Source organism: Ornithorhynchus anatinus, chromosome 7 (assembly GCF_004115215.2).
Source record: "Ornithorhynchus anatinus isolate Pmale09 chromosome 7, mOrnAna1.pri.v4, whole genome shotgun sequence".
NCBI lineage: Eukaryota > Metazoa > Chordata > Mammalia > Monotremata > Ornithorhynchidae > Ornithorhynchus > Ornithorhynchus anatinus.
The window spans coordinates 20,968,708-20,996,254 of record NC_041734.1 but is presented as its reverse complement, the minus strand read 5'-3'; the positions used below and the strand labels follow the sequence as shown (position 1 = coordinate 20,996,254).

At 53.3% G+C, this 27,547-nt stretch overlaps 2 protein-coding genes across 4 annotated transcripts in view; one reads left to right on the top strand and one right to left on the bottom strand.

Moving 5' to 3' along the window:
- CABLES1 (Cdk5 and Abl enzyme substrate 1) overlaps window positions 1-9,433 on the top strand; it is a 42,572-nt gene extending 33,139 nt beyond the window's left edge. For both annotated transcript variants that reach the window (XM_029068806.2, XM_029068808.2), the window contains 3 exons: window positions 2,621-2,727; window positions 5,935-6,142; window positions 6,737-9,433. In XM_029068806.2, the coding sequence (XP_028924639.1) occupies window positions 2,621-2,727; window positions 5,935-6,142; window positions 6,737-6,877 (456 nt within the window). In that variant the 3' untranslated portion in view covers window positions 6,878-9,433. The remainder of the gene's footprint in view (window positions 1-2,620; window positions 2,728-5,934; window positions 6,143-6,736) is intronic.
- A 1,412-nt stretch (window positions 9,434-10,845) lies between these two features.
- Window positions 10,846-27,547, bottom strand: part of TMEM241 (transmembrane protein 241) — a 28,580-nt gene continuing 11,878 nt past the window's right edge. The window contains exons 11-15 of one of the 2 annotated variants that reach the window (XM_029069201.2): window positions 26,808-26,842; window positions 23,891-23,960; window positions 19,971-20,064; window positions 16,952-17,016; window positions 11,855-12,004 (exon numbers count right to left, since the gene is read on the bottom strand). In XM_029069201.2, the coding sequence (XP_028925034.1) occupies window positions 11,944-12,004; window positions 16,952-17,016; window positions 19,971-20,064; window positions 23,891-23,960; window positions 26,808-26,842 (325 nt within the window). In that variant the 3' untranslated portion in view covers window positions 11,855-11,943. Of the gene's footprint in view, window positions 12,005-16,951; window positions 17,017-19,970; window positions 20,065-23,890; window positions 23,961-26,807; window positions 26,843-27,547 lie in introns of both variants that reach the window. The other variant, XM_029069200.1, reaches the window with a different exon arrangement.

Sequence of the window (27,547 nt, the reverse complement as noted above, 5' to 3'; positions counted from 1 at the left end):
TTCCCAAGCACTTAGTACAGTGCTCTGCACACGGTAAGCGCTCAGTAAATAGGATTGAGTGAATGAAGAGGGCAGTCTTCCAAATGCTGTATACAATAGGCACACGGTGTAACTCGCCCTCCACACCCCTGGGCAATTATGCTAGGAGTATGTTAATCGTATCGCCTCCTCTTGGATCGATTAATCATTGGTAATAATAATAATAATGTTGGTATTTGTTAAGCGCTTACTATGTGCCGAGCACTGTTCTAAGCGCTGGGGTAGACACAAGGGAATCAGGTCGTCCCACGTGGGGCTCACAGTCTCAATCCCCATTTTACAGATGAGGTAACTGAGGCACCGAGAAGTTAAGTGACTTGCCCGAAGTCACACAGCTGACAAATGGCCGAGCCGGGATTTGAACCCATGACCTCTGACTCCAAAGCCCGTGCTCTTTCCACTGAGCGAGGAGAAAGAGGAGGAGGAGCACTGTACTACTGGTTCCGAGAGTACAATATAAAATACATAGCAGACACATTCCCTGTCCAAATGAGGGGAAGAGAGGTAGCAGGTAGAAAATGTGTCCTGAGCAAGTGCTTACAGTGCACAGAGCACTAAACTAAATGCTTGGGAGAGTGTAAATAGGCACAGTCCCTGCCCTCAATGTGCTCACTGTCTAGTCTTCTACTCGAGCCCTGCTGCTCTCTCTGTGGGTCTGGGGCTCTCCCGAGGTGCCCGAGGAACGGGCTGACCCTCCAGATGATTCTGCACGTAGGAACGTTTAGGCCCCAGGAGAGTGGAGCCCTATCCACTGACACCACGAGCCCCCTGAGGGGAGGAGGAGATTGGGCGATTTGGTTGGAGGCGGAGTTGGTGATGAAGGCGGCAGGGGTGTCTCAATCGACCGTGTGTGGGTGGGGGCTGCGGGTGTCCCCGAGCCCGACCGCCGAAGCTATCCAGGTCACTCCGAAACCCTGACCCCTCGCCTCCACGGGGATCTATGCCAGATGGCCAGCCGGTCCGTGGCCTTCCCGCCATCCTCCTGACCCCCAGAAAAGTCCGGAAGTGGGGAAACCTCCTCCGCTTGGGGTCCGGGTGAGCCATCTCCGGTCCAGCCTGGGGCGTGGGGGTGTGGCGGCTGCCGATCCGTCTACTCCCCGCCGGATGCTGCCCGGTGACCAAGCGAGGCCCAGGCTGGCGTTCGAGGGGTGTCGGTGTCCCCAAGAGCCAGGCGCCCCCAGAGTTGCTGCGGGGTCACGTGGGCTGGGCTGAGCGGGGGCAGGTCTGAAGGTCTCCTTGGGGTTTCAGAGCTGCCCGAGGGTCGGATGATCCCGACGATAATAGTTGTGGCACTGGATGAGGATTTACTCTGTGAGGAGAGAGAGGGAGAACAGGTATTTTATCTCCATTTTACAGAGGAGGAATCCGAAGAACAGAGAGGTTAAGGTCACCCCAGGCGAGGGAGAGCCGGGCTTAGAACCCAGGCCTCCTGCCTCCCAGTCTTGTGCTCTTTCCACGGGGCCACTCTGCCTCTCAGACCGCTCCCACTGCGGCCCACGGCCCTAAGATGCTCCCCAGCACTCTGGCCCCGGGGTCACCCCCTCCCCCTCCGAGACTACCGGCCCTGCCAGGCTCCGACTGGCGGAGCCGTTTCCGGGCGGCGCTTCTCCCTGATGGCCGCGTCTGAGGCTGACCCTCCCTCCTCACCCCGGGACCCCGTGGATGCCGAGCTCCGCGGCCCTGCAGGTTGGTGTTGGCTGCTTTGTCCCGGCGTCCCCGGGGGGCACAGGGAGTCTAGCCACTGGTCTTTGGGGGAGAGCGTGGAGCCAGAAGCACCCCCCCCCGGCTGCACAGCGTGTACACACACCTGCACACCGGCACTCCCCAGCCACAGCATGCACACACACCCGCACACCAGCTGCCCCATCTGCAGCGTGCATGTACACGTACACACCCGTAACCCCCAGCCACAACGTGTACGCACAGCAGCACGCCCCGGCCACCACGTGCACGCACACGGCGCCCCCCTGACCGCAGCGTGCGTACACTGGCTCTCTCTTGGTCAGTTTGGTGGCAGGGAGGTAAGGTAAGTCCTGGTGTCTAATCCCGGCTCTGCCACCTGTCCGCTGTGTGACCTTGGGTAAGTCACTTCACTTCTCTATGCCACGGTCACCTGATCTGTAAAACGGGGATGAAGAGTGTGAGCCCCGTGTGGGACGGGGACTTTGTCCACCCTGATTAGCTTGTCAGGACAATAATGTTAATAACTGTGGTGTTCGTAAAGCGCTTACTACGTGCCAGGCACTGTACTAAGATCTGGGGTGGGTTGAAGCAAATCGGGTTGGACACAGTCCCCGTCCCACGTCGGCCTCACAGTCTCCATCCCCATTTTAAAGATGAGGTAACCGAGGCCCAGAGGAGTGAAGTGACTTGCCCGAGGCACAGCAGACAAGTGGTGGAGCTGGGATTAGAACCTATGACCTTCTGACTCCCAGGCCCGTGGTCTTTCCACTATGCTCTTGTACCTACCCCAGCGCTTAGTACAGTGCCTGGCACGTAGTAATGTCTTAACAAATACCACAGTTATTATAATGATCATTATTATTATTCCGGAGTGACCGCGTGGTCTCATCTGTTGCAGACCACGGTGATTGACTACGTGAAGCCTTCCGACCTCAAGAAAGACATGAACGAGACCTTCAAGGAGAAGTTTCCTCACATCAAGCTAACCCTGAGCAAAATCAGGAGGTAAGTTACAGATTATTGTCAATCCTAACACTACCACTCATAAAGATGACGGTGGGGGCTCATTAAGGGTTTCCTATGTGCCAAGCACTGTGGTAGATTCCATATGAGCAGGATCAGACCCGGCTCCTGTCCCACCCGGTGTTCCCGGTCCTGGGGGTGAGAGGAACAAAGTTGACTGGCCTTGGGTCACCTGTGTGAAATGCTTCCAGCTGTCGTGGGCTTGCTGGGGTTTGCGAGACGATGGATGGTTTCCCCAGAGCAGCGGGGCAGAGGTCAGGTAGAACCGGCCGCCGAGCGGTCAGCGGGGAAGGGGGCCGGCCCGCGGCCCTGCAGCGTGAGTTGAACTTGCCGCCTGAGAGAAACCGGGCCGCCGGGAGGCTTGGAATGGGTTAGCCGGAGCCGAGCTCGGGGAGCGAGACTCTCTGGAGGCCTGTGACTGGAGAAAGTCAACCAGTGCTACTTAATAATAACGTTGGTGTTTGTTAAGCGCTTACTATGTGCAGAGTACTGTTCTAAGCGCTGGGGTAGATACAGAGGAATCAGGTTGTCCCACCCGAGGCTCACGGTTAATCCCCATTTTACAGACGAGGTAACTGAGGCCCAGAGAAGTGAAGTGACTTGCCCCCGGTCCCACAGCTGACAAGTGGCAGAGCCGGGATTCGAACCCATGACCTCTGACTCCCAAGCCCGGGCTCTTTCACACTGAGCCACGCCGCTTAGTGTGCACCCCCTGGGTGTAGGGTGCTGTACCGAGCGCTTGGGAGAGTAGAGCCGAAAAGGGAAAGGAGCCCAAACTTCGTCGGGCTTCTGTGGGACAGAAAGCCACGGGGACCGGATGGAATAGCGTTTGAGTTTGATTAGAACTTCTTTGCCAGTGGTACCCATCAGTCACTCAATCGATGGGATTCATTGAGCGCTTACTGTGTGCAGAGCACTGTAGCGAGCTTTGATGTTGAGTGTTGATGTATGGAGTGCATGTGAAGCGCAGAGCCCTTTAGTGAGCGCTTGGCAGAGAACAATACAACAGAGTAGGCAGAGGCGACCCCTGCCTGAATCACTAGGCATCCAAACAGTCATCGAGGCCACCGCGCTTGAATGGGAAGGGGAGCCGGGGAAGAAGGGGTACCCAGGAAGCCCTCTTCCCATGGCTGCGTAATGAACGCCCCAGTGGAGAGGAGAAGTTGTCACCCCTCAGCTTGTCTGAGCCGTGGGGACACGTCTTATTTCCCACCTGGAATATTCTCTCCCAGTGCCTAGTAGTCAGTCAGTATGTACTGAGCGCTCACTGTGTGCAGAGCACTGTACTACTTGGGAGAGTACACTATCACAATATAACAGACACATTTCTTGCATCTGTGCAGGGCACTATACTAAGCACTGGGGAGAGTGCAGTATAACAATAAGCAGACACATTCCCTGTCCACAAGCAGCTAATGGTTTATGCCAGTTTGGATCGGAATGCCCTTTCTAACCCTCTGCCAATAAGTCCATCAGCCACTCAGTACTATCTGCTGAGCATCTACTGAGGGTAGAGCACCGTACTAAACTTCAATTCATTTATTGTTATATTTATTTAGCGCTTACTGTATTCAGAGCACTGTACTGAGTGCGTGGGAGAGTGCAATATAATAATAAACAGACACATTCCCTGCCCACAACAAGCTTACAGGCTAGATGGGAGGAAATAGACATTAATATAAGTAAATGACAGATATGTATATAAGTGCTTTGGGTCTGGGAATAGGGGAAGAACAAAAGAAGCCAGTCAAGGCGATGCAGAAGGGAGTGGGAGATGAGGAAAGGGGAGGCTTAGTCAGGGAAGGCCTCCTGGAGGAGACGTGAAGGTGATTGACTGCTTTTAAAGCCAATGGTGAGGAGTTTCAGTTTGATGCAGAGGTGGATGGGCAACCCCTGGCGTTTTTTGAGGAGTGGCGTGATGTGTCCCGAACGTCTCTGTAGAAAAACGATCCGTTCGAAGGTGGTGGTCGTGGGGAGCAGGGGGTCCAGTAGACCTAGGAGATACAGTCCCTGCCCACGAGAGGTTACATTCTAACTGGGAATTCTAGTCGTGAGGGGACCAGGGCGACTGGCTCCCCAAGCCATCCGAGACCAGCTTCAAATGCTCATGGGAAGGCGGGTACCACCAGCCCCGAGCCTCTCGGGGTACTCGGAGGCAGCGATATGCCCCCCCACTTCCCCCCGGTGACCCGCACCCCATCGCCTCCACCCGAGTTCCCACTGTCTTGATCCCGTACTGGAGGGATGTGGTCTCTCCCCTTGTAACCAGCTGGGGGTGGGTGAGCCTCGGGCCTCGGTCTTCAAGACTCGGAGGCCGAGAGCCTGCGTGCCCAAGGGATGCCAGGGCTGGGGCTCGCCTCCTTGCCCGCTCTCGTTCCCGCTTGTTCCGTCCCCACGGGGGCAGTGGTTGGGGCAGGTGAGTCAGAGGGCAGTGCTTTGTGAAGGGCACGTGAGGAGTCCGTGTAATCAATGCCCATCTGTGGCCACCGAAGGCGGTCTAGGGGCTGTGTCTCACACCAGGGCCGAGCCCTTCACATTCCCGAGTTAAGTCCAGAGGAACCGTTCTGCCGAGCACTGTTGAGTCCCACTGGCCTGGTGGCCTGAGGCCCCGACCCCGCACCTGCAAGGGGGGAGGCCTCTGCACGAGGGCCTGGGTGGGAATCCCCCCCCCCCCGGAGGGAGGTGGACACAAAGTTCACGGCAATATTTGGGGAAAGTGCCATCCGGGCGCCCCGGCCCACCCCTGCGTGTGGGCAACAGACTGGGGAGGGTTGGGCGGGGGGTTGGCGTTCCATGGGAGCCTCCTCCCTCCCTCCATCCATCCCTCATCAGGCCCTTTGCCCCTCTTGGTCCGGGAGGGTTGGCTCCCGGACCAAGAGTACCGTGTTCAAATGGTTAGGGCGGTGCTTTGCACGCAGTAAGCGCTCAATAAATACGATTGAGGGGGATTCAGACTCTTTCCTGGGGCCAATCAGAGAGCCAGGAGCTGGCCAGGGCAGGTGACCCTGGAGGGCAGAAGCTTTAGGAGCATCAAGTGGGCAAAGCGTCTTGAGCCCAGTTGCCCGGCCTACCCCTCCCCCCGCCCTCCTGAGTCCCTGGCCAGGGCGGGGCAGGGCCTTCCGCCGGGCGTCCTCCACCTCCCCTCACTGACCGGGGCGTCGCTCCCTCCTCTCTCCCGCCCGCTTCCAGCCTGAAGCGGGAGATGCGGAAACTGGCCCAGGAGGAGTGTGGCTTCGAGGAGCCCACCGTCGCCATGGCCTTCGTCTACTTTGAGAAACTGGCCCTCAAAGGGAAGCTGAACAAGCAGAACCGCAAGTTGTGTGCGGGAGCCTGCGTGCTGCTGGCGGCCAAGATCGGGAGCGACCTCAAGAAACACGAAGTCAAACATCTGATCGACGTGAGTGACTGCCCCGGCGGGACCCTGTCTCCCCACTCTCTCCTCCCGGGTCCAGGGTGGGGGCACGGCCCGGGGGAGGGCTGGCAGGGCTTGGCCCGGCCCCCCAGGTGGTGTCGCAGCAGCCGGAGGGGCAGATAGGGGTGGAGTCTGCAATATGGTCGCGTGCCCTTGGCCAGGCAGACGAGGCCCGGAGCCTTCTGGAAGGGGCAGTTGCAGTCCCGACCGAGGGTCCGGCCTGGGCCCGCCCGGGGGGAGACTGCTGGGGCCCGGGGAGGGAGAGCAGGGATAGAGAGCTGTAACCATGGCGATACACCCGGTGCCGGGGAGGGGCCCCGGGCCGGACCACTGGGCAAGGCCCGGGGTAGAACGAGCAACACCGAGGGGCTTCTCTGGGGTCGGACAGGAGGCTCGGAGCCCAGGACCAGTGCAGACTATCCAGTCGGGGCAAGCCAGGCTGGAGCTGCCGCACCCCAAGCCGAGGGCACCCCCGGGCCGGGGCCCGGGACAGACAGCCACCCGGGTCAGAGCCGCCGCGGCCCGGGTTTCCCGGGGTGGGCCGAGGGCCAAGTCCCCGTCTCTCTGATCCCGCTGCAGAAACTGGAAGAGAAGTTCCGGCTGAACCGGCGGGAGCTGATCGCCTTCGAGTTCCCTGTCCTAGTGGCCTTGGAGTTTGCGCTTCACCTGCCCGAGTACGAGGTGCTCCCGCACTACAGACGTCTGATCCACCACTCGTAGCCCCGGCTGCCCTTCCCGGGCCGGGGCCGGGGGGGCGCGGGGGGACCCACGGCTGCTCCTGAAAACGCGGAGACAGACTCGCTTCCCGTTTCCACGTGAGCGTTGCCCTTGGCAGCCGGCCTGGCGGGGCGGCCAGGAACTTTCTACAGAAGAGTCAGCTGCAGGAACTGCCGGGCGGTTAGCCATTCCAAGCGGGGAGACCGAGTCTGATCCGGAGCGACCGACCCAGCCCTCCTTGGCACCCTAAGAGCCTGGACCGATCCCAGCTTCCTCTCCCGGCTCGGAGAGAGGGCCTTTCTGAAGTAGGGGTCAAGCTGAGGAGCGCCATCGTCGGGGGACCAAATGACAGGCTCTCGCTCTTGGGGATCCTGGTTCCCCCGGGGATGGAGCCGGTGCGGGCCGAGGAAGGTGATGGTTGGGGAGGGACGGCCCAGAGCGGGGAGCCCCCGCTCCAGCTCCCTACCGGGAACGGGAGGATCTTTCTGGGACTCTCCCTAGCCAACGGACCCCCCCCCCGGGGAGCAGCACTCCCAGGGTTCCTGGAGAACGAGCCTGTGGCAATCCCCGGGAAATGACCCACCTCCCGGTCCCGCACCCATAAGCTCAGGATCGTCCCCGGGCCGGGCGTTTGCCCTTACTGCCGGTGGTCGGGCTGACGAGGTGGGATTGGACACATCTTTTCCTCATTTGATGGTCCACCTCTAGCAAAGTTTCCACTCAGCACTTTCCCCACTGGCGGGGAGCCCGTTGCGGTTGGCCTCCGCAGCGTCTTGATCCCGTGCTCTATGTTAGAGTGCGAAAGGAACTCATTTAAGTGGGCAATATGTCAGTCAAACAGTTGTTTTACAGAAACACCAATAGGAGTGAGACGTCTACCTGGGGTCCCGGGGCAGAGACGAACAGCACCGGAAGGTCGAAGTTGAGTCTGGGAAAGCAGCGACCCAGGGTCCGGATGCCGTCTCGGGTCGGGCTTGGACCCTCCAGGGAACTGATCCATTCCACTTGAACCCAAGAGGTCAGAAGAATTGGAACCAGACCCCCCGACCCTGTCAGCGGCAAGGGCTGCAGGAACCAGTGGGGCCAGGGAAGGACATTCGAAGGAGTTTAAGGCCTACCTGATGCGTGAGATTCGGGATGGACGTAGGTCCAAAGGCTCCCTCCTTGCTAAACCGGACACGTCCTCGCCTAATTTTGAAAATCCAGACACCGAGACAGTCAGGCTTGCCCAGTTTAGTCAGGGGAGGTGGGGCTGGGGGGTGCGGCTGTCTGGCTGACCGTCCCCCTTCCCCGCTCGGGAGTCCACTTGCAGATGTTCAGAGCCTGAGGGTGGGTCAGAGTGGTTTCCAGTGGAAGGTTGGAATAGGACAGGGCTGGCTCTTACTGCCCGGTTTTACTGAGTCCTGTCCGGGTCCTCCTCTCTCCACCCCCCCGCCCTCCTACCCTCTGAGACTCAGGAGCGGAGCAAGCAGTGTACTTGCTGCTTGCTCCACTCACCCTGAGTCGAGTGCAGCCCTACCCAAACTTTTAGCCGCCTCTCCGCCCGGCCTGCGGGTGGGGTGAACTGGGAAAGGCCCCAGAGGCCTGCGTCCCACTCTCCCAAGATCGGGCAGATAGAGAAGGTGCCGCCCCTAGGAGGAACTGCCCCCTCCCCATCCCCCCAAACATACACACATACACTACAGTGGCTGACAGAGGCGGGGAGAAAAGGGCTTTCAGAAAGAGGCCCGAGCCTCCGTTTCTGCACTTGTGACCTGACTTCAGTCTCTCAGTCAGAGAGCAAAGCCACCTGGAGTCACCTCCGCCCCACCTCCCCACCCGCACTGGGGGATGTGTTTGCCTTTGGGGGAGATTTTTGCCCGAGAGAATTTATATCGCTCACTGGTCGGAGAATCGTTCTGTATTTTCAATGCTCCATTTTATTCTGCGGAGCCGGGGCGGCGAAGTGCCCGGGCGCTTAGAAAAAGAGGAGGATGGCGGGGCGGGCCCTGTCCGGAGGGGGCGAGGGCAGGAGAGGAAGGGGCTAGCAGAGGCCGGCCGGGATCTAGCCCGAGAGCCGCTTCCCCCTCTGCTGAACCTGGTCTGACGTCTGAGAAGGTAGCGGCTCAAGGAAGGAGGAGGAAGCTAACGAAGCCATACTGCTAGGGTGGGAGGCCTCGAGGGGGCCCGCCCCCCAGCTGCAGGCTGTCGGGCTGCCCCACACCACTCCACACCACTCCCTGAGCTCCTGGAGGCCGGGGGGACCCCAAAGGGACCGGTCAACCTGCCGCGTCCATCTCCACCTGGCACCTGCCCGAACCTCAGGCATCTCGAGGCCCTTCACCCGGCCCGGACCCTGGGGCCGAGCCAGAGACCGGACGGTTTCCCGCCTCTCCCCGCCCTGGTAAGACCTCGTGCTGTCGGGCATGAGAGAGGCGTCACGGTGACTTTCGTGTCCTCTTCCTCTCCTCTGCATCGTTCATTTTGTACCTTAAGTTGTACTTGACTGATCTCTGGGGGGTTTGAAGCGGTTTTCTCTCCCCACCTCAACAGGAAATAAAAAACTGTTTGATGCTACCACACCTGACGATCCTTTCATCCTCATCTTCACCTGAAAGGCACGGAGTTCGGTGTTGACAGGATCTGGTAGCTGTCCCGGGGGCCTCGAGGTGACCGTCCTCTTCCTCTGTGACCTGGGTCAGGGCCGCTTACACGGCCACGTTCAAGCAACAGACTGAGAAGCAGCGTGGCCTCGTGGATAGAGCACGGGGCTGGGAGTCGGAAGGACCTGGGTTCTAATCCCCACTCTGCGTTTGTCTTCTGTGTGACCCTGGCCAGATCACTTCACTTCTCTTGTCCTCGGTTACCTCATCTGTAAAATGGGAATTAAGACTGTGAGCCCCACCTGGGACGACCGCGTCCAACCTGATAACCTTGTAGCTACCCCAGTGCTTAGAACAGTGCTTGGCACACACTAAGCATTAACACATACTATCATTATTTTTAGATTGTCTCACTAGGTGACCATTACCAAAGGGACGACCACACACTAGTACCTGGATCATTATCTCCTTTATTAGATCAACAGCTCTTTAGTAGAGCCACCCACTGGCCCCACATGCCAGCTTTCACCACCTCAGCATCATCTAGGAGACGCACACCTTGGCTGGAAGAAATCCAGACTCCCAAATGTCTCCCCACATCTCCCTCTTAGGTTCCGGGCCACCAAAAAGTCCTGGATCCCGAGCAAGTTCCTTGGGATGATATTACGTGGGCGCTCTTTTGCACAGGGACTTCCTCTTGCAAAAATGAAAACCGTATTCAATCCTCCACCTTCTGATGGCAGTGTGCGGGAGCTCTTTTCTTGAAACTTGTTTTAGTGTTGACATGTGGAAAACTTCTCCCTGGACAGTTCTAGAGATGACCAGATTGTCCACCCTGGCCTGATGCAGGCTCAATAGAAGTATTTTTGCAGCTGTGTGCTCAGTGGACCACTGATTTTAAAAAACTCTCATAAAAAGCCTAGGCCCGAGGTGAGCGGGGTTTCTCAAGGGGGTCCTTGGACTGGCCCGTGTTGGGAAGGAAGGGAAGGAGGAAACATAGGAGGAGGAAAAGCAGAGGAAGAGAAGCAGCGTGGCTCAGTGGAAAGAGCACGGGCTTCGAAGTCAGAGGTCATGGGTTCGAATCCCAGCTCAGCCACTAATCAGCTGTGTGACTTTGGGCAAGTCACTTAACTTCTCGGTGCCTCAGTTCCCTCATCTGTAAAATGGGGATGAAGACTGTGAGCCCCACGTGGGACAAACTGATTCCCCTGTGTCTACCCCAGCGCTTAGAACAATGCTCGGCACATAGTAAGCGCTTAACAAATACCAACAAAAAAAAAAAAGGAAGGACGGGGAGGAGGAAGGCCAGCATGGAGGAGGGAGGAGGGAGGAGGGCAAGCAGTTAAAGCACGAGCCCTGGCAAAGGGGCAGGGCAAGATAAAGGAGTCAGTCTAGGTCAGAGATGTGGAGTGGAAGGAGGATGACTGGATTTGGGGCCAAAAAGGAAAGGCAAAGTTTTGGACGTGAGAGGCCTCTTCCATTATTAGCTTCCAACACGTAGAAGCGAAAGACGTGTTTCACAAACAAAATGGAACCAGTCTGAGATACTGACAATACTCCAGGGTCAGCAACGGGGAGAAACAGGGGTGACGGGGGAGGGAACCCAAACCAGTTGAGAAAGTCACACGGGCCCCTCACCATCGGCACCACGCAGGACCCAATCTCGGCAGAATTCAAAACCCTCTCCCCATTGAATGATTTGAACTTCTTCGGGCACCCTGGGGAATAAATCAGATTACATGCCTTCTTCCAGGAACATCTGTATAGAAAGCGCGCACACACACACAGCGTCATCTGCTTCCCCCAAACCCTACCGCCCACCCCCGCATCTCACAGGCCTGTTCCACCTGCCGATCCCCAGTGATCCAGGCTGGACGGAAAGACCCTGACAGGAACAGCAAGAGGAAAGCCCGATGTAAATGCCCAAGTGGTGAAGACGGTCACTCGTCCAGCCCGGCTTCACACTAACCGGCCGGCAACTCAGATGCCAAACAAGACGGACGGCGAGCCCGCTGGACTCTGGCCAGAAGAGCCGGACCCCTCTCGGGTTTAAATCAGGAGGCGGGGATGGGAGCCTGGGGGACGTGGGCTCCTTTCTTGAAAGGAACCGGGCCCCAAAGGCCTGCACCTCAAGAAATGCCTGGTGGCAGAGAGGCAGCATGAAAAACAGTGAAGAAGCAGAACTGTTTCGTCCTTCACAGGAACTCTGGCTCCCTGGAGTTGAAGTCTGCACCGAGAGCACCCGGGCCCTCCAGCCAGTCACTCTCGGGCCAGGCCGGGGGTTCTGAACGCCTCAGTTTCTCTCTGCCACCCAGCTCCCCTTTCCCTCTTCCCCTCCTGGGGGGAAGTGGAACTGAACGGACCCATCCGGGTTGGGACATCCAGTTCAGTTCTCATGGCTGCCTTGGTTTTTTCCTTCCGATGCCTCACAGGAGCTGATCCATCCTCCTGCTGCCTCAGGGCTCCGGGGTCGACCCCACCTCTCCTCTACGTGCTCGACCTCTCCGAGTAGACCAGCAAGGCTTCTCCGAGTCCACCGAGCAGGAGGCTGTGAAGAGAACAAAGGTCAAGGTCACCAGGCTGGGGGACATGCTTCAGGTAGAAATACAGACTGGTGTCTGTCTATCTCACCCACCCACCCACTTTTCCCAGTCCTTCCCTCTCTGTAGCTGTCTCCCTCATGTCTAACCCACATCCCTTCTCCAGGCTTGCATCCTCAATGCCTTTGCTCTGGTATTATAATAATAATTGTGGTATTTGTTAAGCGCTGACTGTGTGCCAGGCACTGTACTAAACGCGGGGGTGGATACAAGCAAATCGGGTTGGACACAGTCCCTGCCCCAAGTGGGGCTCACAGTCTCAATCCCCGTTTTACAGATGAGGTAACTGAGGCATAGAGAAGTGAACAGACTTGCCCAAAGTCACCCAGCAGACAAGTGGCGGAGCTGGGATTAAACCCATGACCTTCTGAGTCCCAGGCCCGTGCTCTGTCCGCTACAACCAAATCAGCCAGTCCCAAATCAAGCAGGCAGAGAGATGGAGCCTACGACAGCAGCAGATGAACCGGCGCTTTTACAAGGGCACCAAAAACCTAGATTCTAATCCCAGCTCTGCCACTTGTCTGCTGTGTGACCTTGGGCAAGTCACTTCACTTTTCTATGCCTCAGTTACCTCATCTGCAATATGGGGATTCAATATCTGGTTCTCCGTCCTAGTTAGTCCGCGAGCCCCCTGTAGGACCTGATGATCTTTCATCTACCCCAGGGCTGAGTCCAGGGCTCGGCACTGAGTAAGTGCTTTAATAAATACCATTTTTAAAGAAAGAAAAAAGAACTCAAAATTAGGTTCAGCAGGTGGCATCCATGCCACCGCAGCACTGCAGAGAAAATCAAGCACAACATGACTGGCTTTATGAGTCCAGACCCACACCCTATTTCTGTCCTGGACTGCATTCATTCATTCAATCGTATTTATTGAGCGCTTACTGTGTGCAGAGCACTGTACTAAGCGCTTGGGAGAGTACAATACAACAAACAGGCACATTCCCTGCCCACAGGGAGCTTACAGTCAGTAAGTTCATCTCTTTAAGGTCCCTTTCTCTCTCATCTTGCCTGAGGGTCTCTCTCTCTCTCTGAGGAAATCCCAGGATGGCTCATACACAGATCTCAGCCCAGTCAGCCCATCCCACCTTCTTCCCTTTCACCAAGTGGGGTCTGCCCCGGGAAGCCCCCAACTCAGCCCTGGACCCCATTACCCCCTGCTCTGTTTAATCATTGCCAGAGACCAATCATCAGCACTCCCCAAAGTCCAGTTCTTTCCTGACATTAGCTAATCTTCCCCTCTATTCGCATTAGGTAATAGCCCCATCAAATAGTTTATTTGAATGGTATTTGTTATGTGATCACTGCGTGTCAAGCACTTTTCTAAGCGCTGGGGAAGATGCAAAATAATCTGGTCAGACACAGTCCCTGTTCCACGTGGACTTCACGGTCTAAGTAAGGACTCCCCATATGGCAGTTAAGGAAACTGAGGCACAGAGAGGTTAAGTGATTTGCCCAAGGTCACATGACAGACAAATGGCAGAACTGGGATTAGAAGCCAGGTCCTCTTCTCCTAAAATCGTGCTCTTTCCACTGCGCCTTTCTGCTTCCCTAGCTGGCAAGTGCTAATTGACAGGGGATAAACAATTATTAATGGGGGAGAGGGGGCATGCAGACACAGGATGAAATCTCTTTCTCTCTCTCTCTCTCCCCCCTCCACCCCCCACCGATTCTCTCTCCCCCCCGCCCCCCATGATTAGTGCTCACTGGCCAGAAAAGTGTAGATGGGGGAGACTCCTCACTGGATGCTAATCGGCTAAACCAGGACTACAACTCCAATATTGCCTTACACAGCATGATGCAAATGACATCACCAGTCACATGCCCCCTCCCCCCCAAAAAATTATTAGCCCCAATCCCCCCTCTGGTGGAGACGGAGGAAGATAGGATGGGATTAACACAGCCCTGACAGAGGGAGAAACAGAAGTGAGCTTCTCTGCGGGGTGGCAACTGGAAAGGGAGCGTCTCAAGGAGATTTGCAAAAAGAAGCAGATAATAAAAATAATAATAATAATAATAATACTGGTATTTAAATGCTTACTATGTGCCAAGCACTATTTTAAGCACTGGGGTAGATACAAGGTAATTAGGTTGTCCCACAGTCTTAATTCCCATTTTACAGGTGAGGTAATAATTGACCATAATAAGTTAAGCACTTACTACCATGTACCATACACCCTTCTAAGCGCTGGAGTAGCTACAAGTTAATCAAGTTGGACACAGTCTCTGTCCCACATGGGACTCACAGTCTTCATCCCCATTTTATAGATGAGGTAGCCGAGGCACAGAGAAGTGAAGCGACTTGCCCAAGGTCACACAGCAGACAGTTTGGATCTGAGCAGCATTACGGTGGTTTAATCTGTGGTGCCCCACCAGCCTGGCCCATCTTCACTGACATTCTTTCTGGAAACCCCGAGCCCGTGGCACGGCCGGGAGCCAGAGCCAGCATGCACGAAGTCACTTTAGTTCTCTGGGCCTCAGCACTGGGGAGGGTACACATTAGAAAGAACACGGCCCTAGGAGTCAGAGGACCTGGGTTCTAATCCCAATCCCGCCACGGGTCCGCTACGTGACCTTAGGCAAGTCACTTAACTTCTCTGTATTTTATCTTGTCTGTAAAATGTGTATTAAGACTGTGAGTCCCAGGAAAGCAGCGTGGCTCAGTGGAAGGAGCACTGGCTTGGAAGTCAGAGGTCATGGGTTCTAATCCCAGCTCCGCCACTGGTCAGCTGTGTGCCTTCGGGCAAGTCACTTAACTTCTCTGTGCCTCAGTTACCTCATCTGTAAAATGGGAATTGAGACTTTGAGCCGTGTGTGGGACAACCTGATTACCTTGTATCTCCCCCAGCGCTTAGAACAGTGCTCGGCACATAGTAAGCGCTTAACAAATACCATGATTACTATTACTATGTGGGACAGGGACCAGGTCCAACCTGATTAGCTTATGCCTACCCCAGCGCTTCGTACAGTGCCTGGCAAACAAATAGTAAGAGCTTAACAGAAACTCAACTCACATCCGTCACCAAAGAGACAGAAAAGTATCCCAAACTGGCAAATTGGTAGGAAGTTAGCTAGGGTAGAGCCTGGGTCTGGTGGCTTCTTATGACTGACCTTCCTCTTCTAAAGTCCTAGCATTGAAAGAAAGGAAGAGGGGCTTGGAGAAACAGGGGAGTCCCTCTGCGGCAAGGGGAATACCTGACCCGGGGTACAGACGGGCTCAGGACAAGGCTGAGGCAGACGGGTTAGGGTTCACTCTTCAGGCTAATTATGGGCCCCTGCCCAAGGTTTATAACCACGTCCTCTGGCCGGCACTGACTGTTTCCCAGACTTGGCATTAAGCTGTGGAGGCCTCAGCCCAGCCCGCAGACGCCACTGTCCAGCCTCAAGTCGGGCTGCTCAATACAAGTTGAAGTAGCGCGGCCTAGTGGACAGAGCACGGGCTTGGGAGTCGGAAGAACCTGGGTTCTAATCCTGGCTCTGCCACTTGGCTGCTGGGTGACCTTGGGCAAGTCATGTCACTTCTCTGTGCCTCAGTTACCTCATCCGTACAAGAGGAATAAAGACCGTGAGCCCCATGTGGGACACGGACTGTGTCCGACCTGATTAGCTTGTATGTATCTACCCCGGCACTCAGTACGGTGCCTGGCAATAATAAAGGACTTAAATACCAAGGGAAAAAAGCGTGAGGATTTAGGAGAGCATTCTCCCACCCTCCCACACCCCTCTGTCTACTGCTTCCCAAATTACTCGCCTGCTGCAAACACACCCGAGTTTTGTGTTTTGTTCCCCAGGCACAGACTCCTGAGAGAGGCAGACCGAGGAGGTGAAAAGGGAGCCAGAGGGGTAAATCCTGGCCTTGGGAAAGATAGGTATGGGGAGCAAGGAGACCTGAGGGTTATGTGGAGGTGAGGCGAATGTGAGGGAGAGACCTACAGTCAGTCAGAGATGAGCCAAAATGGGCCAGAGCCAGGCAGAGGAAGGGCTCGCTGCCTTCTACCACAGGCGAGGCCTGGGCATCTCTGCCTGGAAAGACGGTGGAGGCATGGGGGGTCCTCAGAACTGGGAACAAACCGGTTTTCATTCGACTCAAGAAGGATGATATTGAGGAAGATCCAGAAATAAAATCGTCCTTCAACCCAGACCTTATTTTTCTCCCAAAATGGAAACTCTGGCAACAGAACTGCAAAGAAGAGCTAGCTCACGGCCATGTAACACAGCATTCTCTAAGAGACCCACGAGGCCCAGCCCCAACACCTGTGTCTGGGTGTGTATATACATACATACACAAACATGGGTTCCCAGGGGATGGAGCGTCTTCTGTGGGCCTGCAGAGCCCCCTTGGATGTTTGCTCCAAATCGCTTGAGTCCATCAGTTCCCCGCTCCCCCCACCCACCCCGCATCCAGTGGTCCAGGACCCCTCACCTCTTGGGGTGGCATAGCACTGGGGGACACGAATGCCCACGGGGCCTCAGGCCCGGCAGGGTTGCTGGGGTTCAACGACCACCATCCCCATCTCAGATGGACAGTGCTTTTCTCCTGGAGAAATTGGGGGTCAGAGCAGGGAGGGGGAGGGTGGAGGGTGAGAAGGAGGAGGGGGAGGAGGACGCTGAGGGGGAGCTTGAGGAAAGGAGAGGGAGGAGGGGGAGGGAGAGGAAGAGAAAGAGGGGGAGGAAGGAGGGGGAAGAAGAAGGACAGAGAGGAAGGAGAAGGGTGAAGTGGGGGAAAGGGAGGAGAGTGGAATCAGAGACAGCAGACAGAAATGGCAAGACCACGATAAGACAAAGGAACGGAAAAAGAATCCCTGCATAGAGCTGCAGATCCAAATGGTTCTCTCCACGGGTTCCCGGGATCTATTTTGGCCCACCCCCTCTCTGTGGGCCGAGTTCTTACTTACCAACACACCATGGGAGGGTTCAGGACCATGTCAAAACACAATAATGATAACCCGGCCGTGATCACCTGCAGAAACAATCACACCAGGCCTCTGGGGGGAGGATTGGGGAGGGGACTAATCCTGTCCCAACTTTGCTCGTGAGTTCACTCAGGAAGATGCCAATCCTCCCAATCCTCCCAACATCTGGCCGCCCCTCCTCCCTCTCTCCCTCCCCTCTGGGCCCCAGGACTCCTGGGTCCACTGGCCGGCTGGCACTGACACTGAGATGGCTGTTACAGACACCCCCGGTCCCTCAGTTGTTCTGACTGGAGCCGGTGGTGCGGGGAACTGATGTCACTTGGGCCTGGCCAGGGATGTGGCTGCCTGCTCTGACATCTAACCTTTGGCCCGCAGAACCCCTACCCCAATCCCAGCGGGCGACTTATAGCCCCGGCGTCGCCATCGCTGGCGTCGTCGGCCGCGACTTCCCGACTGATGCGTTGCGACCTGGCAAGTGGTCAGGAGAGAGGACCCACTCAACAAACGTCACCCGGCCGTTTGCAAGCCAGCAACGGGGTGAAGGTTCAGGCCTCGCGAAGCGGTTCTTGCTTCTCAGCTCCGCCTCCGATGCCACTCGGCTGCTGCGGCTAACTGGGCTGAAATCAGAGGCCGAGGGCCCCGGGAGACTGCCACTTTCCACTGAACGCTCGGCTGAGAACAGGTGAGAGAACCTCTGGTGTGGTCGGGGTCCCTCGGACCAATGGTGTGGCTCTGCCCGGGCCACCAGAGGGGCAGACCAGACTTTCGGGACCCCAGGGTTGCTCAATCAATCAATCCATCAGTTATATTTATTGGCTGCCTACTGTGTGCAGAGCACTGTAATAGCAAGAGCAGCATTACACTCAATCATCTTGCCCCTCCTATCTCATCTCGCTACTCTCCTGTTACAAGCCAGTCCACACATTTCGCTCCTCTGGTGCTAACCTTCTCACTGTGCCTCCATCTAGTCTATCTCGCCGCCGACCCCTCGCCCACATCCTGCCTCTGGCCTGGAATGCCCTCCCTCCTCAAATCCGACAGACAATTCCTCTCCCCACCTTCAAACACACCTTCAAAGCACTTCTCCAAGAGGCCTTCCCTAAGACCCCCTCCACCCTTTCCTCTCTATGCTCATCGTGGACAGAAAACGTGTCTGCTAATTGTTGTATTTTACTCTCCCAAGCGCTTAGTACACACAGAAATGCTCAATAAATACCACTGATTGGTTGATTATACTCTCCCGAGCACTAGCACAGTGCTGCGCACACAGAGGACCGCTCAGTAAATGCCATTGGTTAATTAATAGGAACGAGTATTAGATCAGGGGTAGGTGGTTGTTCCCGGATCTAGTTTAAAATCTTTTATATTTTTAGGGTATTTGTTAAGCGCTTACTATGTGCCACGTGCTGTTCTAATCGCTGGGGTAGATGTAAGGTAATTAGGTTGGACACAGTCTTAATCCCCACTTTACAGATGAGGTAACTGAGGCTCAGAGAAGTGAAGTGACTTGCCCAAGGTCACACAGCAGACACACGGTAGAGCCGGGATTAGAATCCTGGTCCTTCTGATTCCCTAGCCCGTGATCTTTTCACTAGGCCAAGCTTTTCGAGGAGAAAAGGCGGAAGTGCAAATAATGCCCAACTCTGAAAGTAAGGAAACTGACAGCACAGTATAGAGTGGACTTTAAGGGCACAGACGGGACAGGACTGTGGGCCCCTCATGGGTCCTGACTGCTGCCCTCCTGCTACTTCCATCTGAGTCAAACTCCCCAGGGGGCTTCGTGGCCCACCCCAAAAGTCCCCCGCTCCGAGTCTCTTGGGAGAATGAGCCAAAGAGGTGATATGAACATGATGGCCACCCATCACTCAATTCTCTTGTGAGCCAGGAGGCTCATGAGGGGACAGACCACTCCTTCCCGGAAGCCTCCTCTCAGGGCCAACCAGCCCAAACAGAAGTAAACCCTAAACCAAAGTGTGCAAACTGAAAGACAAACATGGTTTACCTAATTTGCTACCCTCTTACTGCCTCAATATGAGGTCTCTGGGTGAAGCCAGGGAATTTGGAAGTTGTGATAAAGTTTTGCTTTGTGTAGTGAACAAGCAGAGATACTTGGAGGGAAAAATTAGAGATAGGTTGTTAAAAAAAAAAAAACACCCCAAAATACCCATTCTTTATAACCAAAACCACCGTCCCTGAATGTATCAATCAATTCTATTTTTTGAAGAACTTCTGTGTGTAGAGCCCTTCCCTAAGTGCTTGGGAGAGGACAATAGAGAACAGTGGTTGCCTCAGATTAAAATTAAAAAATCTAAGTAAATTTTAAGGTGTAAGAGTAAGGCTGTGACTTTCCTATTTTGGCAGTAAGATCCAAAGCAATGCAACAGAGAGTTCTCCAGAAAGATTATGAACAATCCATTTCCTTTCTCTGCACCAGAGTGGAGAGGGCAGGCCACTACTGCAGCCTGTCTCCATTGTGGTGAGACGTTAATTATAAAATCTGTACGACAAATTGCTTTATTGTGTTCCTAGAACTGGCATGATTTTATTGTTTTACTGTGGGATCGAACATCTACAATAGATAGCCACAGAATCCGATATACGTCTTACAACAACAAGACCCGTTCTACATCATTCAGTCGTATTTATTGAGCCCTTACTGTGTCCAGAGCACTGTACTAAGAGCTTGGAATGTACAATTTGGCAACAGATAGAGGCAATCCTTGCCCAACACGGGCTCATTTCACCATTTTATTCTTATCTATCGATCGATTGTATTTATTGAGCTCCTACTGTGTGCAGAGCACTGAAGTAAGCGCTATCGAGAGGACAGTATAAATCCATCACTAATATATCACATTTCCCAGTAGTTACTAGAAGTTCCAGATATGGCCCTGCCTGCTGCAAACCGCTTATGCATGGGGGAACACTTAGACCACAGGTCCAGGAATCTCCCCAACATCCACCCCTACTTCCATGTCTTCTTCCTCCTCCTCCTTCTTACCTTGGCAAAGACCATCCACCCAGTGCACAGTCCGGGAGCCATCTGGCTTTTCAGCTTCACAGTGCTCAGGCTCAGAAAGAATCCCAGGAACCCACTGGGGAAGGCAGGGAGAGAGAAGGTTTGTTGGCGGGTAGACATTCTTCAGGCCCCAAATTCCCAGTAACATCTTAAAATTACGTTCCCCCTGCTCCATGCTCCTGACTTCTAGAGAGGAAGCCGCATCCAAGAGGGGGTGAAAAGATAGAAACCAAATCCGCCCTTTCCACTCCATCCAAACTGCTACCATGCTGATCCTAGCACTTATCCTATCCCGCCTCGACTACTGCATCTGCCTTCTCGCTGACCTCCCGGCTCTCCCCACTCCAGTCTATAATTCACTCTGCTGCACGGATCACTTTCACCAAAAACGTTCAGCCCACGTCTCCCCACTCCTCAAGAACCTCTAATGGTTGCCCATCTACCTCTGCATCAAACAGAAACTCCTTCCCAATAGCTTTAAAGCAATCAGCTCACCTCACTGATCTCTTACTACAGCCCAGCCTGCACACTCCGCTCCTCTCCTGCCAGTTTATTCACTGTGCCCCGATCTCGTGTGTCTTGCCGCCAACCCCTTTCCCACGCCCTCGCCCTAGCCTGGAACTCCCTCCCCATTCACATATGCCAGGCCACCTCTCTCTCCACCTTCAAAGCCTTACATTCTCCAAGAGGTCTTCCCCGATTAAGTTCTCTTTTCCCCAGCTCAGTCTCCCTTGTGCCTCACCTATGCACTTGGGTCTCTGACCTTCGGACGTTTGACATTTGCCCCAACCCCACAGCACTTAGGTACATATCTTCATTCACTCGTATTTATTGAGCGCTTACTGTGTGCAGAGCATTCATTCATTCAATGGTATTTATCGAGCGCCTACTATGGGCAGAGTACCCTACTAAGCGCTTGGAATGTATAATTCAGCAACAGAGACAATCCCTTCCCAATGACGGGCTCACAGTCTAAACGGGGGAGACAGCAAAGCAAAACAGAACAAAACAAGACGACATCATCAAGATAAATAGAATCAAGGAGCACTGTACTATGCACTTGGAAAGTACAATTCGGCAAGAGAGACAATCCCTACCCAACAACGGGCTCACAGTCTAGAAGGGGGAGACAGACAACAAGACAAAACAAGTAGACAGGCATCAATACCATCGAAATAGATAAACAGAATCATAGATATATCCACATCATTAATAAAATAGAGTAATAAGTATGTATATAGACAAGTGTTGTGGGAAGGGGAAGGGGGCAGAGCAGAGGGAGAGAGTAGGGGCGATGGGGAGGGGAAGATGAGCAGAGGGAAAGGGAGGGCTCAGTCTGGGAAGGCCTCCTGGAGGAGGTGAGCCCTCAGTAGGGATTTGAAGAGGGGAAGAGAGTTAGTTTGGCGGATGTGAGGAGGGAGGGCATTCCAGGCCAGAGGTAGGACGTGGGCCAGGGATCGATGGCGGGACAGGCGAGAGTGAGGCCAAGTGAGGAGTTTAGGGGCAGAGCAGTGGAGTGTGCTGGAGAAGGAGAGAAGGGAGGTGAGGTGGGAGGGGGCAAGGTGATGGAGAGCTTTGAAGGCAACCAGAAAACATCTCCATTCTGTTTTAAAGTACCGAAAACATTGTGTGAATGTGGGATCAGGTGCACCCTCCTCTTTGATTAAGCATGGGAACGTGCAGTCTTCTGCTTTGAGAGTTGAAATGATGGCATGAAAGTGTCCCCCTCGTGTTTTGTGTGCACCGAATGGAGGACGTTCTGGGAAAGCCAAATAACTGAGATGTGAGATGATGCTTATAGATAGATTTAAATGGCTGTGGGTGAGCAGGAACGAAGAAAGATTTAGGCATTTGCACTAAGTGGGCGGAAACTGACATCTTCTCTGGTACGAGGGAATTGGCTTTACCCCCGTGCCGCTGTGTAAGTGTGTTTAGGATGAGTTATGTTTGAATGAATTGGCCAGCGTTGTGAAAATGTGTATGGTCTTTATTGCGGAAAAATTCCTGGCTGAATTTGGGTAGCCCCGCAGATTGAGAGTCATCTTACTGGCCTGGGGTTTTTAATTCTTCTCTCTTCTCTCAGCTATCCATGAAATTACCCAGTTACTTGTAAGAAATTTGCAGTTAAGGCATGGGGGTAGGAACTTAACCAATTTGCCTTCAGGGCCAGAGCTATCAGTTTGGAAGATCAAAAGGGAATTCCTTTGAGAGAAGGCACCTCCCTCTAGAAATTACAATAGCCGTAATTGGGAGTGAATTTCCCATTGTTCTCCCAGCCTAGGAATGACTGTAGGGGTGGTGGTTTAATCATTATTTCTGAAATTCTACTGCATTAAATTTTGCTAAATTGGTAAAAGGTACATAAGCAAATCAAATACAAAAAGTCATCTTGATATATTTGGAATATATATACATATATATATATATATATATGTATATATATAGAGAGAGAGAGAGAGAAGCAGCGTGGCTCAGTGGAAAGAGCACGGGCTTTGGAGTCAGAGGTCATGGGTTCAAATCCCAGCTCTGCCACTTGTCAGCTGTGTGACTGTGGGCAAGTCACTTAACTTCTCTGTGCCTCAGTTACCTCATCTGTAAAATGGGGATTAAGACTGTGAGCCCCACGTGGGACAACCTGATTCCCCTGTGTCTACCCCAGCGCTTAGAACAGTGCTCTGCACATAGTAAGCGCTTAACAAATACCAACATTATTATTATTATATATCTGGCTGGTATAAAGGAATATTGTTGGGGTAAAGGTAGTAAAGATTGGAAGGGAAGACTTGGAATGATAATTGAATCTGGAGTTTTCCTCTCCTTAAATGGATTTTTAAGAAGTTACCCTAAAATAGGTTAGGCTGAGAAACTTTGTCAGCCATTGATCTTAAGGCGTCTAATAAGGGGACAGCTGCACACAAAGTACAGATTTAACTGATGAGTATTACAAATTGAATATATTAAAAACGGGGTTTATTTGTTCATCCTTGCTTGTTAAATTGGTTCAAGTGGTCTTTTAATATAAAATTTCCATTACATTAAGGGTTAACAACGCAATTCTGCATGTTGTTTCTGCTATAGCCTAGCTAAGGGGGCTAAGGGCAGATGCATGTTATTTGGTATCATATCTTGAAATTATATATTATCAATTATTTATTCATAGTAATGTCTGTCTCCCCCCTAGACTTACATGCTCATAAACTATGGGCAGGGAGCATGTCTGCTGATTCTGTCCTATTGTATTCTCTCCCAAGTGCTCATTACAGTGCTCTGCACACAGTAAGCGTTCAATAAATGCCAAGGATGGATTGATTATAGCACATGGGCTATTTAAAATGTGAATCTCCAAGGATGAAAGGAACGTGATGACCTGATCCCCAAACCCAAATCACTAGCCACGAAGGGGACCGGCTACAACCTTCTCCTCTGCCTATCCTGTCCCAGGTAAACAAACTCACGGACACTTAGCTGAAAAGACTACCATTTCACCATCCTAGCTAAGGGCAATTGAAGCAGCAGCATCATCAATGGTATTTACTGAGCGCTTACTGGGTGCAGAGCACTGTACTAAGCACTCGGGAGAGTACAACAGAAAAGAGTTGGTGGACAGGTTCCCTGCATCATGAATGCAGTCAGGCAGCTGACCGAGGAAAGGGGGGTGGTCGCTTTCCATGGACCCTTTCCTGGGAACAAAGATTTTGGAGAAAATAAACCTTCCTTAACCCACCCCAGGACACAAATCTGACTCCCGGGGGCAAGCTGGGGCTGAAGGGGGTAGAAATGGAGGATACTTATGGGCTCTTTGAGTTGCTTGAAACCTGCTGATGGTTTTCATTTATCTGCACCTCAGAGAAGGAGTTCAGAGTTAGCGGATAGAATCCCCAACGGTTCTCAGTGCAAGTTACCTGGCCCAGCAGCTGCTGTGAAATCGATAGAAATACAGGAATGGAAACTCCACGGCCCTGAGCAGTTCACCTGACAGAAACAGCAACAGCTGCAGTCAAAGTCGAGTCCAGAACCTTCCACCCCCATGAGGAGGAGAAACACTTAGGTAACTCACCCCAGCCCCACCACCTCTGACGTCAGATGCTTCCCTCCCTACCGTCTATTTTAGTGTCTGCCTTCCCGACTGGATTGGGAGCTTCTGGAGGACAGGGATTGTTTCTACACACTCTTGTCTTTACTCTCCCAAGCACTCAGTACAGTTCTTGCCACAGTGAGCCCCACGTGGGACAACCTGATTACTTTTATCTCCCCCCGTGCTTAGAACAGTGCTTGGCACACAGTAAGTACTTAACAAATACCATTATTATTATTATTAAATGGTCATTCACCCTTCCTCCCCACCCTGCCTCTTTGAAAGTTAAAAAAAAACTTTTTATTTTCTCCAAACTGGGGATATTAATCTTTAATACACTTCACCAAGGTACCCAGTAGAGGTTTCCACATCCAGCAAGCAATCGCTGGATGGAGGAGAAAGAGGAAAGGGGCGGAAGTGGGAGTCAGCAATATCTGGAGCTTCAGAAACAGAGTGACCAGCATCCAGACCCCTCGGAACCAATCCCCATTATTCCCAGGGGCCTCGCGGCATGAGCAGCACCACAAGCAGAATTCCCCCATTGCTGTCTTGGCATCTGTGGAGCAGCCCTGGGGTGAAAGGAGGCTGGCTAAGCACAATCAACCATTGGTATTTACTGAGTGCTAACTGTGTGCGGAGCACTGTATTGAGCTCTTGGGAAAGTACAATAGCACAACCCTCTTCTTGTCGGTGGTTCCATTTCATTCGATCGTATTTACTGAGTGCTTTCTGTTTGCAAAGCACTGTACTAAGTACTCGGAAGAGTACAGTATAGCATCAGACACATTCCCCCACCCACAACGAGCTCACCACTTGACAGCTGTGTGGGTATACTGTGATCATCCCTTCTCCCAGACAAGCCCCATGTGGGCTAAACCCTGTTGAGCCCAGCACTAGTGTACTAAGAGACTCACTTCACTCCAGAGGTTTGCTAGTTGTGATTTGGTGTCACGTTACCCAGTGCTTAGAACAGTGCCTGGCACATAGTCAGCACTTAACAAATACCACAATTATTAGTATTGTTACACTGTGCTGTTGACCATTTCCCTTAGTTGGCTCCGCTGGAAATACTCTGGGAGTCAGATATGGCACCTGGGGCAAGTCCATGTCTCAAAGCCACAGAAGCTTTTACTGTGGCCAGAACTTGGATGAGTCCAACCCCACAGGAGCAGATTAATAACTAGCATCTGTTAAGCGCTTACTATGTGCCGAGCACTGCCCTAAGCACTGGAACAGATCCAAATCAATGAGGCCAGCTGCAGACATAAGCTGTGTCTTCAGAACTTTTGGGGCGGGGTGGGTCCTTTGGCCCTTGGGGATGAAAAGGCACTGGAGTTGGAGTCGAGATGCCGGTCAATCAGTCAACCTCCTTGTTCTGACCGGGCTCCAGGGCCGGGCAAAAGGTTTCTTTCACTTCCAGGCCCAGAGCCCCCTGAGGACGAGCCATCCGTCCACCCGACCCGCTGCCCGGGTTACCCAAGTGGCTTGGAAGGTCCCCTGGGGAAGCGGCTGGAGTCAGGACTCGGAGGTTGTGTGACCCTTCTTTCATTCATTCAATATTTATGGAGCGCTTACTATGTGCAAAGCACTAAGCGGACAACCCAAGGAGGTTCTGACCCTGGCTTCTATCTCCAGTCATGCCTCAGTCCAGGTCCACCTTACTGTGCCCCCTTTCTCTGGGGTAGCAGGTAGTCCATGAGCTGCCAAACCAAAAAAGCAACTTCAGGACCTGAGATCCCATAAGGACAGACTCTGCCTTCTTCAGCCTAATCTGGAAGGATTGGGTCTCAGACCTAAATTCAGATCTCTGCAAGAGCAGGCTCCTCACTGGCACTATCCCCTCCCTAAATCCTCCCTTCCCTTCATGAAAGCCAGGAGGCATTGGAAGCAGGGCGGCCTAGTGGCAAGAAAGCAGGACTGAGAATCAGACCTGAACTCTAATCCGGGTTTTGCCACTGGCCTGCTGTGTGACCTTGGACAAGTCCCTGAATGTGTCTGAACTTCAGCTTCCTCCTCTGCAAATTGGGATTCAATACTCATTCTCTTATGGCATGGGCCTGGGAGTCAGAAGGTTATTGGTTCCAACTCCGACTCCACCATTTTGCTGCGTGACCTCGGGCGAGTCACTTCGCTTCTCTGCGGCTCAGTTCCCTCATCTGTAAAATGGGGATTGAGACTGTGAGCCCCACGTGGGACAGGGACTGTGTCCAACCCGATTTGTTTATATCCACCCCAGTGCCTGGCACATAGTACAAATACCATAATACCATTAACAAATACCATAATTAATTATGATTATTTCCCCTTAGACTGTGAGCCCCGACTGGGACTGGTTACAGTGTATCTACCCCGATGCTTAGCACAGTGCTTGGCACCTAGTAAGCGCTTAAAAGATACCACAGTTATTATTATTAGATCACGTTTTTCATGAGGACTCCCTGCCCGGATCTCCCCAATATACCGGAAGAGAGAAGCAGCGTAGCTCAGTGGAAAGAGCACGGGCTTTGGAGTCAGAGGTCATGAGTTCAAATCCCGGCTCCGCCACTTGTCAGCTGTGTGACTGTGGGCAAGTCACTTAACTTCTCTGTGCCTCAGTTGCCTCATCTGTAAAATGGGGATTAAGACTGTGAGCCCCACGTGGGACAACCTGATTCCCTTGTGTCTACCCCAGCGCTTAGAACAGTGCTCGGCACATACTAAGCGCATAACAAATACCAACGTTATTACTTGGCAGGCACAGTTACCTGTTGGGTAAGATGCAAAGGTCAGTAGCACCGCACTGAAAGAGACAACAAGGTAAGTTACCCATCTTGGTCAGTAATTCCGCGATAGTTCCCCTGGGCAATGACAGTCTAGAAACTTTTCCCCTTCTCTCATTCCCAATTCAGAGTTGAACCTCTGCCCGAAAGCATAGCATTTGTCTGGACAGTGGCGGGCATCGGGCACCTCCCGCACCCCACAATTCTCACTGGGTCTTGGCTGAAGGCCCCTGCTGCCCCCATCCACTTGCCCTCTCTCACGGGTCTGCTGTGTGACCTCAGGAAAGTCATTTCTCTGTGCCTCAGTTCTCTCATCTGTAAAATGGGGGGTTGAGACTGTGAGCCCCACAGGAGACAGGGACTGTACCCAAGCCGATTTGCTTGTATCCATCCCAGTGTTCACTACAGTGCCTGGCACGTAATAAGCACTCAACAGCACAATTGACATTATTATTACTATTGAGCAGCGGCTCCCCTTCCTCCAATTCCTCCTCAACTTCCAACTCATGTGAGGCCTTGCTCAGAGCCCCTGAGGGAAGACCCCTGCGGGTAAGCTTTGCCCATATTAGGCCCTTAGACTAGAGTTGGCAGAATACAGTAGAAATGGTCTAACTCCCCTGTACCAACTCTACTGTACTGCACTTTCCCAAGCGCTTAAGACAGTGCTCTGTAGCACTCAATACTAATGATTGGTTGATCGACTGATTAATAAATACCATCAGGAC